Here is an 11,127-nt window from a genome sequence, read left to right on the forward strand (position 1 = left end):
TTTTGCCACCCTCCTGCAACATTATGCCAGGGCGAGCGCGCCTTGCTTTACAGGCACGCGGAAGATGCGTTACATTTTTGTGTTGATTTTACGTCCGTTTTTTTCCGATTGAGTGGCGGGGGCCTTGGGGGCTGCGGGGAGGGCGTACTTTGTACCGGCAGGCTATTATCAAATAGTGCACCGGGTGTGTCGGTGCGAGGGTGGGGATCGGTGTCGGCTTTGGGATCCACTTGTGGGCGCCGCCACCAAACGTACCGTTGAGCTGGGTCCATCCCTTTTCGGGACCTCATTTGCGAACGTCGGTTCACTGGGGCAGGTTCGGGACATATCAGTGTAGCGTAGACCACTGCTGGCGGCGGGACACAATATCGAACTGTTAGTGCAACGTGCATCGTGTTTCATTAAGTGCCTCCTAATCCCAACTGTACTAATCGCATGACCATTTGTGTGCCATTTCTTTTTTCTTCTCTGTTTATCGGTACTTCCTGCAGGCGTCCGTCGCTGAATCGCTGTGAATTTCCTAGAAGAACTGATTCGTCACCCAGAAGAACTGAGCAAGCCACGCGCCTTAGCCAACCACAATGATCAACCGAAGAAAAGTGCTCGGCGTAACGCTGGTAACGCTGTTCCTGCTGCTAGTGATCGGTTTCGAGCCATGTTCAGGGCACGGGCGTCTCATTGAACCCCCGAGCCGTGCGTCGGCCTGGCGGTACGGGTTCAGCACGCCCCCGAACTATAACGACCACGAGCTTTACTGCGGCGGGTTCAACCGGCAATGGCAGAAGAACGAAGGCAAGTGTGGCGAGTGTGGTGACCCTTTCGACATTCCGCTCCCGAGACCGCACGAGTTCGGGGGCAAGTGGGGCCAGGGTGTGATTGTACGGAATTACAAGCCGGGTGCAACGATAACGCTGCGCGTCGAGCTCACCGCAAGCCATATGGGGTAAGTGTTCAAAGGTACCAATGTCCTTGTTGCTTCTAGATCGTGGCTTATACTTGTAGTAAATCCCAAAAAAATTAAAAAAATGTGTAAAAAAATTTCCCGAGTAACGCTAAAAAGTGAAAGTTTATTTTTGAAAAAATTAATTAAGTAATCCTACTACACAATTTACTTGATTCGCTTTTTTAGATACTTCGAGTTCCGTATCTGCGACAACGTGCAAGCAAAACAGGACTGCCTGGACAAACACCTGATGCGGATCGTCAGCGGAACGCCAAGCATTCCACACGCGAACGATTTGAAGACCCGATTTTATCCGCGTAACGGCAGTCGCATCTACGACATGAAGGCAGAACTTCCAGCAGGTTCGTAGCTCACAACATCACAAGCGTCTCTTCCGGTTGTGAACACTTTCTTGACACTACTTTTCGTTTGTCGGTACACCAGATTTGAACTGCAACAACTGCGTGGTGCAGTGGAAGTACATCGCCGGTAACAACTGGGGCATCTGTCCGGACGGTAATGGAGCCGTCGGATGTGGGCCGCAGGAGGAGTTCCGTGCCTGCGCCGACGTGTCGGTCGGAGCGAAGGAGGGCCAGGACAACCGGCCATCGCTACGGCCAGGACAGAAGCCGTCACCGACGCGAAGACCGGATGCCAGCACGGAATCGTCCGCTGGCGGCGATACGGACGAGCCGGTCGAGGAGCCACCGAAGGGTGTCCAGTACATGGGCCCGCTGGTGGCGATTATGTCGCTTTTTCTGGTCCTATGTGGATTTGCTGCACTTTATATTTATCACTATCATGGGGGGCGGATAAAGGCACTGATGCGCTGGAACCGCGAGAAGGCACAGAAAAGCGGTGCACCCACCGATCCGCCCAGTACGGTCACGGTAAGCGACGTGGAGGCTAATGCGCCCGTACCACCGCCGCGCACCAAGCGCATCTCCAACCAGTTCCGCGACATCGGCGCCCAGGAATCGAGCATACTGTCCGGCAGCACCAAACGACAATCGCCTCTAGAAATCGGTGTTAACCGGAAGCCGGGTGGAAGCGACTGATGGGACGGCAAGATAGGCATCTCCGGGACCGCCTAGGGATGGCTGCAAGACGGGCGCATGTTATACGTTTTATTTATTTGAGCGGCGAGTTATGTGCGACTGCCGATACGATTGCCGCACTGATGCTAAACAAGAGGTGGCGACATCGGGTAGGAACGTAGCACGTAGTGCAAGGACTGGATGAAGTTGGATTTCCCATTTATGTGTTTAGTAGTTTGGCACATTATTCGGAACAACAATCGCCAAAAGATGCAAAGAAAACAGACGATCTTTCAAAATCCTGCCAACTCTTTAGGAAGTGAAGTTTGCATTAGATGTCGAAGATCGCTGTGGATAACAGTTTTTATGTTGATTCCGCGCGACCAGATCGCACTTCTTTAAAGATAAATATACAGTTATGTAGAGTATTAGTAAAAGACGACATGAAATAAAAACAAAACCTGATAAATGAAATTAAAACATTGTAGACTCTGACTTATCGTTTCATTCGCATATCGTTCATGCGGCGCCTAAAAGTATGCAATGCATTTCAGCTTCTTACTTCGATGGTGCGCCAAATTGGTTATTCATGTTTATCCACGTTGTTCAATTGTTGTTATGCCTAAATACTTTTGCGTTTATTAAATAATTCTTTCACAACGAGTGATTTTTGCAATGTTTAAAAGACAGATAAGTTGATAGACATAGTGAATATTATGGGACCAACAGCTTTGTATCTACCGCTCAAAGTTGTGGTGGACTTGAATGTTTGTTTGTTAATCTAAATTGTCTAAGACTGAGAACAATAACGAGGGTTGAAAGAATCGTAGAGTATATTTCGAATAGAAAACATCATGAACCACTCCTCTTTAACATGAATAACGCGGGAAGTTTGAAAATATTCCTAAAACTGTGGAGGTCAGTTAGGCTCTGTGCTGTGCGAGATGGAAATAAACGCTTATTGCCGGCACGTGTTCAAGTAGCCTGTGATCAGTGGCTTTCAATTAAAAAAGAGAGTAAAATTTAATGTTCTCGGTTTAAAAAAAAACAACAACCTTCAGCTTTTACTTCCATTAGCCAACAATAGTTTGACGCATCATTTGATGTTGGTAAATAGCTTGCAACTTAACTCAGACGGTTCACGTGGCTATTTTTAATATTTTTAAATGGTTACTACCGTGTTTTGAAAACTTCTGCTTTATCCCCCTATCAATTTCGAATGGTTTACGGTAAGCCAAATGTTTGCATACGTATAATATTTCTACAATGTCTACCGCACTATCAGCACACCGAAGACCACTCCGATGACAATTCTGCCCGAGCAGTTAAATAACACTAAAATACTTCGCACTCCGAGGCTCCCTGGACCTGGAAACTTTATAGACACCATGTTGCGGGATCCAGGCCTCCAGGCCGACAAACAAAAAGCTACACCGTTTCGTGTGCACACGGTTCATCATCGACGGCCCGAAAGTCTATCGCCTCACGTACGTCGCCTATTTAGTGGTCCACGCCGACACTGCGCGTGTCTATGCAGGGCGACGATATAATGGGTCACCTGTTTTTTCCTGCTCTTCCCATTAGCCCGCGTAAATGGACGGATGGATTACTTTACGGCTGCAGTCGCGGTCACCAACTCGTTGAACTTCCCGAGGCGATGGGACGGTGAATAAAAGGCTCGCAAACAAATCTTAAAGATAAAACAGATCTGCTTTTGCTTACCTTCACCTTACCGATTACTTAAACCGGTCGGCTACTAAGCCCTTACCGCACACCGGTTAGACGTCTTCTTGTCGAAACAACACAAATGAAATGGCGTTGTTTACACTAATTTATCTTACTCAACGCACTACCTGATGCGGGCGGTAGATAACGAATCTGCCATTGGGGGGGAATTGTTGGTAGACTCCAAAGAAAACACAAGCGATGCCTCGCGTTCACAGCTTCAGTGGTGAGAATCTTTTCCGGCCTGCAACAACGCCCGCCCGTGCATGGGATGGGTTGGCTTGTGAACGTGCCATTAGTACTGTGTACGTGATTCTAAGTGCGCTTTGTGCAATTACTAACACCGACGTTCGATATCGTACGCGTGCTAGGAGGGCGACACCGGCCGTGTGACCACCCCGTGGAATCCGCCACGGAATTGCGCTGGATTTTGCTGGCCCATGTTCTATTATAACATCCCCCTTGCGATTGATCCAGCGCGATCAGTATGCGCCCAACCGTTGCCCATTGCGCATCGTCTGGGGCTCAGTCGTCGTCAGTAGATTGAGAACGTGGTCGTCCGTGGCTCGACGTTGAGTGGACCGGGTACCGATACTGGCAGCGAGTGGTCAGTAGCAGTCGACACAAATATTATAGGGACAGTTAGGGTCAGCCATACTTCCTGGCTCGTGTGTAGAATAGTAAGAGCGAAGTTACGAAACTCAATAGTGCATTGGAACAGTCGGACGATCATCCATCTTTGAAGTGTTAAAGTGTGCCGAAACGTGTTGTTTCTAAAGTCTTCATAAATACTTGATGCACCCGGGTTTATGAAGCGAACAAGATTGGAATCAATGTCATTTTGATTGCAATCGGTTCCAACTTGATCGATCTTTTTAACACCTACAGGTATTAAACACTGTGAGTGTTTAAAGTCCAGCGCAAAGTGTCTCGTCCACTACCGAAAGGACCGTTACCGTGGTGTTAAATGCTAGTGTTTGTCAAATAACTTAAACGTAGTGCTCCCAACAGGTGATCTAAACCCAGCTCAGCGATCAGTGTCGACGTGAGCAGCAAAAGGAAAAGTAGAACCGAATTCTGCCGATACTTACGATAGTGACCGAATCTGTGGGAAAGCTACCTTGTCATCGTTCACCATACTGGCGCCAGTCACGTTTTAATTGCCAGTCTCACCCCAGGAACGTCAACATGCAGACTACAAGGTACGATCGATCGGTTACTCTTTACTAAAATCGGTACATGGATTGCCAGTCATGCTTATCTTCTAGGGGAAACAAAACTGTGGCGTGGAATCATTTTTCTTACCACCGTTCCTTCCACCGGGACGGTAGTATCCGGAACGGAAACACGCCCTGGATGCTACCCGATAAACTATAAGTGCAATTAAAGAGTAACAATCCAACAAGTACCGGCTCAATCTGCCCCTCATCATCGATGGCAGACAGTGTGCTTTTTGTGTTTTGCCGATGGCGTGCGGAATGATCTTGCCGTTGTCATTGACATTCATTCCTGACCAGCACGGCAAACACACCAGACAAACAAGTCAACAGTGGGTCGGATGGTTTGCTGCGGTCGATTTACATGGCCGTCGATGTTGCGCATGATGAGTGCGATCCGAATTCGGGGAGGCAGCAAAGTAGGCTGGGAAAAGAAATTTTTTATGCAAGATATTGATAATCACTTAAAATCTTTTCATGATATGAATTTGTAGAATAAATTGAAAAGAATATAGAATTACCTTTGCAATAACACATTGCAATTTAAAACTATTTGTACATGTATGATCAGAACTTTCTCTTCTGTTCTGAAATAAATTTAAACCCATTTACAACCTTTCCATTATATGGTGCTGAAAACAACAAATATTCTTCACTTTTCTGCATCTATCCAGCAAAGCTAAGCGTCCACCACTTATCGCCGCAGCTAAGCGGGGAAGCTCCAGTAGTTGTTTTATCAAGTGGGCACCTGGCAGCACGTACGAAAGATATTTCACTGCTTGGCCTTATTTATGCCAGGAAGGAAATCGGGGACAAAGAAGAGCTGATTTAATTTTCGTTCTGTAGGATTTTACTTGACAATATGCTTCATGTGTTGTCAATTGTAGTACTTACACTTACCTTACACACCGGAAAGGGCTCAGTTTAAAAACAAAAACAAACAGCAACAGCGTTCGAGTATCCCTCCCCTTCGCTCCAGCGGGCTCCTGACTTCCGCTTGCTATCGTACCCCCGTATTGTGGTTCTCTGAAGGTCGCAGACTAGAATAGCGATACGACGGGAAAAATAGATTCTCTGACGTGTACTGCATACGCCACATGATCCGGTGTTATAATATCATTAGTATGCACAACCCGGCCAGCGGAATTAATTGACTGTAATTTTATTCCCCGCTGATAAAGCGGATGGCAGATTCACACTATCGCTGGACGCGGTCGAGTGCTGTCGCACCTATTGCGGGTAAATTGTTATGAAACAAATCATCATCAGCATCAATCACGCTGCCAAAACAAAGAGGGACGATCTCTGGCAAGCGTCCTTGCGCAAGGAATCCATATCTGCAAGAGCTGTTAAAGTCGGGTTCGTCGCTTTCCGGTATAATAAGATGAAGTCTTTCGTTTCTGTAATGCATAACCATGCAAGTTGGAGTGTCTAACAAAATCCTCTGACAAAAAAAAAATAAAATATCCTGATATAATTATTCGCAGACATGCTGCCTGGCTAATTGCTTTTGTGATAAATGACTGCAAGAATATAAATTCCACCTGCTTTTCTTCTCCACAAACTTTTATCACCAAAAGCATTCTGCTTGAACACTATTGAGGCAGACGCTTAATCGTGACCGAAAGGAGTAATGTAAGAAAACTATTTGCATAAAAATCATCATCGATCCATTAGCTCGATTATAAATCAACAATGGCAGGCAACACAAGAGAGATTACTTTGCAGTGACGGTCAATCGCAAATGAAACAAACCCGGTCATTAGCGAATAAATTGTACAAATCAAACGATCATTCTAAGAAAACTCCAGCGAATGCAAAAAGGAACAGAAACTTAACGACGATTCTTTTGAAACTATGTCTAACTTTGTTTCGTCAGAAACGGCATTTATTTTAATAGAATCATCTAAAGCCGGTTTGATACTACTTTGTAACGAACGGCTGATTACGAACAACTTTAAGCACGTCAAGAGGTTGAGGATTGGCATTATAAGGTACGAATTACATGCCGAGGATTGGCTCGAGACTGTTACGAGTATATGTCCTCTAGTTTTTATTTTATTTAAGAACAATTATCAAGAATCATATAAGAAGTGAGTATCGTGAAAATGCCGTGTTGTCATGGAACGATGAACTTTTTCAGAACGAATAACAAACTTTTTATGGCTGTCTCAAATGTTTGTGCTGTTCTCCTCCAAACAGACAAATAAACATGAATGATTTACGTTTACTATAAACAATACTTTGTGGTTTCTACCTTTGGCTGACAGCCTGATCGTGCATAGAACGAAAATACCGTACATCCCTTGTCGATAACGATTTTTCGCATAACAGCAGCTGTTGACGCAGTGTGTTCCAGCTGAGATTAACGGTTTGGCTTGTAAACTGAAAAAGAGTTTGCAACTAGACACGTCAAAAGTCACGTTCGTTAGCGAAACAGATACCTCAGACCAACATTTCGATTCATTTCAAACAGAAGTGTGCACAAGGAAGATGTTTTAATGAATCGAGACGTCGTACTGAAAAGAGTAAATGGATATTATCCGTTTAAGTTTATTTGTTTTAGATTAATATGTCATTGGTAGAACAGATTTAAGCTTTCATAATAATAACTTTTGATTTCTGCTTTACATTTTGCTTTTTTTCAATAGAACCACTGCGTCGCTCGCCATAACGGCTATAGTGTGTTTGGCGGTTCTCGTTCCATCGTACGGGGACGAGTGTGTTAGCATGAAACGGGACCGACATCGTACGATCATGGAAGAGTACCGCCATTCACCGAATTGGGACGGATTCCTCACGGAGGACACGCTGAATCTGCAAAACAACGAAACCGAAGTGGATCTATCGAAGCAGGGCTTTCGAGAGGTGCACTGGCATCTTAGCAGCGTCATCGGCGACGGGTATGAGATATACGATCTCAATCTGGCGTACAACAACCTCGAGGAGCTGAACGAGCTGACCTTCCTGAAGTTCTACTCCCTGGAGACGCTCAATCTATCCAACAATCGCCTTCAAACGGTTGGAAATCTTACATTTGGTTCGCTAATCCGGCTGGTCGAGCTCGACCTATCCTTTAACCTGCTCCACACGCTTGAGGTGCAAGCGTTCGATCGGTTGTACGCACTCGAGGCCTTGATTCTGCGGGAAAACTGTCTGGTGACGCTGGCACCGCATCAGTTCCACTTCAACGATCATCTGTCGTCGGTACTGCTCGACCACAACCAGCTGGCGTTCTTACCGCCGATCCTTTTCGATCCCATCACGATGGTGGACGAGATCTACGAGCTGGACCTTTCGAACAACAACTTCCGCCGGATGCCGTACATCGAGACGAAGGAGATATCACTGCTGAAAATCGATCATAATCACATAGAGACGCTGACGGTGAACCGATCGTTTAACGTTCGTGCGCTGCAGATCCAGCACAACAACATCTACGACGCGGACCTGTTCAAGTTCAACCGAGCCGAACACATCGACCTATCGTATAACAACCTGGACAACATCGTTGGGCTGCACGAGATGAACCAGCTGGAGTATCTCGATCTGTCGTCGAACAACGTGTCCCGGTTCGATTACAACCTCAAGTATTCGATCCGTAACATCCCGAGTCTGGTGACATTGCGGCTACAGAACTGCAGCTTGAACGAGCATAACCTCCCTGGGTTGCTGGCGTCCGAGTCGATCCTCAATCTCGACCTATCGCAGAACAACTTCATCCGGTTGAACATGAGCGAGCTAGCGCGTATGCACACCCTGCAGTACCTTAGCCTGAATTTCAACTATCTCCGAGAGTTGATCAATTACGAAAAGATGGGGCACGAGTTCCCGTACCTGGAGCTCATCTCGGTGTCGTTCAACCGCTGGAACTGTACGTACTACGATCAGCTGAACGCTTACCTCAACCGCACGCACATTCGTTCGACCAGCGATCCTCGCGACTGCTATATCAATGGTACCCACGTGACCGACTCCTACGTCACCGACTCCTTCGAGCCACAGTACACGATGAACCATGTTAAGCGCGACATGAGCGTACTGCGCAACCTGGGCCGCAACACCATCTACTTCATGTACGCCGTCTACTCGACGCTGAGAGCCCAGGGCAACGAGACGGCCATGCATCAGCAGCAGCAGGATCGTCAGGTGGCGGATCTTGAGCGGGACGTTGACCGGTTGCTTGGGATGCTCGCCTTCCTGGTGGCCATCTTTGCTGGTGTACTGTTCGTCGCACTCGCGTACGGTGCCTACCGACTCGTACGCCGATGGCAGCACGATCGATCCGTCAAGGTGGTGACGTACAGCAAGCGCTCAAACGAGTTCAGCAATGGCGTGACGGTAAACGAAGTGATGCGCGAGAACTCGGCGGCGTAGAGCTAGAAGAGGACGTTGTCTCCGCATGGTGCCAACTGGGAGGGTTCCCTTTCCATTACCAAAAACATACCAACAAATGTACATTAAATTGCAACTATCATGTGATCGTGAGCGGCAGCTCAAAACTGGACTAAACAACCAACTGCTATTGCTTCGAAAGACAATTTTATCGAACGTAGGCACATGTTTACCCGTCCAGTTACATTAGAACGAACTATCAATCTTTAATCCTTTGTTTGAGTGGTTGAGCCTTGAAAGCATTTGTTTTATTCAGAAGGCTTTGAAATTGCTCATGTCACACCAGGGATTCCTAATCAATAAAAAAAAAAGTAAATGCAAATACGGATCGTTTTATGAGGACAAGCAAACAGATCCGTAAGTGTCGTCGTTACCAAAACATTTGATCGTGTAATGTAAACAGTAATGTCCGGTTAATAAAGAATATGATATAAGCCAGTCTGATAAGTTTCTCGATTGTCGAACGTGTTTAACTACTCATCACTATGGTACCTATTTTGATTTTTCATTTCCCCGTTGAAACCTTGCCTCAGATGACTCAGTTTGGGCGAATGAATATCGCGAATAAATGTCCGCTCGCGAACCAGTCTATACTCTATCGCAAAGGTGAACACACAAATAATGTTGTTTCGCAGATTAGCACCGCTGAATTAATTCTATTTACAGACCATACGCTGGCAAAGGGGAAGGAGGTTCAACCTTCCACCGAAGTGGTTTGTAAATAAAAAATGTACATACATGGTAAACAGTCAGGCTCACGAAACAAATGCTGATTTTATTCTTCCCACCTAAGATCCAACCGCAGACGCAGTACAATACCCCCCATCACGATTGTTTTTTTTTCTGCCAAACTAAGGGTCAAAACCAATTTGACCCTTCAAATCATTATTTTTCTTTAAATTGTGGGAAGTATATTTTTCAAATATTAGTTTTCTTTTTTGCAAACACTTTTAATTTTTCAAGTAGAAGATCTATTAACCGTAAAATGACTAAATAATTAATTTATTTGCATTCATAGCATTTTATCAACATCCATGAATGATAAAAATATAAGCATAAACTGTTTACACTGCATTAAAAAAAATTATAGTAATAATATGAATAAAATACTTAAAAATACAATAAAACTCACTTTCACAATTGATTGTGAAAAATTATCCATCATCAATATTCCTGGAAATGTTCACACACGTTGGAGAATACCCTTATTTTTGTGTACGTGCTGCATGTGTGAACAAAATTCTCGATTCCTACACTTAGCGAACGAGACCTGCCCATTAGGATGATACCAAACCGCAGCGATGCTATCTCATTCGTGGTGGATTTAATTACATCATTGAAACGGGTTTGCTTATGGTGGATTTTTGTTTTTTTTTTCCTGTTTCGTTCACATGATTTCATACGCCCAGCATTATTAGTAGCTGCGGGATTCGAGCGGGGCGCTAAAACGAATGCTGTGGTACGTTTTGCGATTTAAAAGTAATCGCGGGTGAGGTTATTGCACAAGATGAATTCACGAGGAATTGTAAATAGGGAATGCCCGAAAGTAGATTAAACTTTTATTCGCAAACCACAAAAAAAAATCTTCTTTTTTCGTCATGCTTCATATGATGTTCTAATGCTTAGAAATCGCAGGCGATACAACTTATTTTCTGTTACGTGCAGCAGGTGCAAAATATACTTACAGGTAATTGCAGAGCAAATCCGTTGTTGGCGCCTAATACCGCACAGGAGGCCACTTGAGATCCACAACCCCGTACGTGATTTTCGGAGGCTGTACTTTTCTACCTCCGCCCGCTCTGGCCACGGA

At 45.4% G+C, this 11,127-nt stretch overlaps 2 protein-coding genes across 2 annotated transcripts; both read left to right on the forward strand.

Moving 5' to 3' along the window:
* The first annotated feature begins 581 nt into the window (after positions 1-581).
* LOC131258964 (uncharacterized) lies at positions 582-2,001 on the forward strand. The gene is made up of 3 exons (XM_058260369.1): positions 582-943; positions 1,130-1,305; positions 1,388-2,001. Exons 1-3 carry the CDS (start codon positions 582-584, stop codon positions 1,999-2,001), a joined length of 1,152 nt encoding a protein of 383 aa, XP_058116352.1.
* A 1,367-nt stretch (positions 2,002-3,368) lies between these two features.
* LOC131258503 (probable serine/threonine-protein kinase DDB_G0278509) lies at positions 3,369-9,751 on the forward strand. Its single transcript, XM_058259832.1, has 4 exons — positions 3,369-3,453; positions 3,565-3,645; positions 6,104-6,122; positions 7,580-9,751. The coding sequence occupies exons 1-4, from the start codon at positions 3,369-3,371 to the stop codon at positions 9,297-9,299; spliced, it is 1,905 nt and encodes a 634-aa protein (XP_058115815.1). The 3' UTR covers positions 9,300-9,751.
* The last annotated feature ends 1,376 nt before the right edge of the window (positions 9,752-11,127 follow it).

The sequence above is a fragment of the Anopheles coustani genome, chromosome 3 (assembly GCF_943734705.1).
Source record: "Anopheles coustani chromosome 3, idAnoCousDA_361_x.2, whole genome shotgun sequence".
Lineage (NCBI taxonomy): Eukaryota > Metazoa > Arthropoda > Insecta > Diptera > Culicidae > Anopheles > Anopheles coustani.

What these genes read in the sequence shown, in the direction of transcription:
- LOC131258964 (XM_058260369.1), top strand. Translation starts at nt 582, where the DNA reads ATGATCAACCGAAGAAAAGTGCTCGGCGTAACGCTGGTAACGCTGTTC. An exon ending in CTCACCGCAAGCCATATGGG is followed by an intron (nt 944 to 1,129) that starts GTAAGTGTTCAA and finishes TCGCTTTTTTAG; the next exon opens with ATACTTCGAGTTCCGTATCT. An exon ending in GAAGGCAGAACTTCCAGCAG is followed by an intron (nt 1,306 to 1,387) that starts GTTCGTAGCTCA and finishes TCGGTACACCAG; the next exon opens with ATTTGAACTGCAACAACTGC.
- LOC131258503 (XM_058259832.1), top strand. Translation starts at nt 3,369, where the DNA reads ATGTTGCGGGATCCAGGCCTCCAGGCCGACAAACAAAAAGCTACACCG. An exon ending in TCATCATCGACGGCCCGAAA is followed by an intron (nt 3,454 to 3,564) that starts GTCTATCGCCTC and finishes TCTTCCCATTAG; the next exon opens with CCCGCGTAAATGGACGGATG.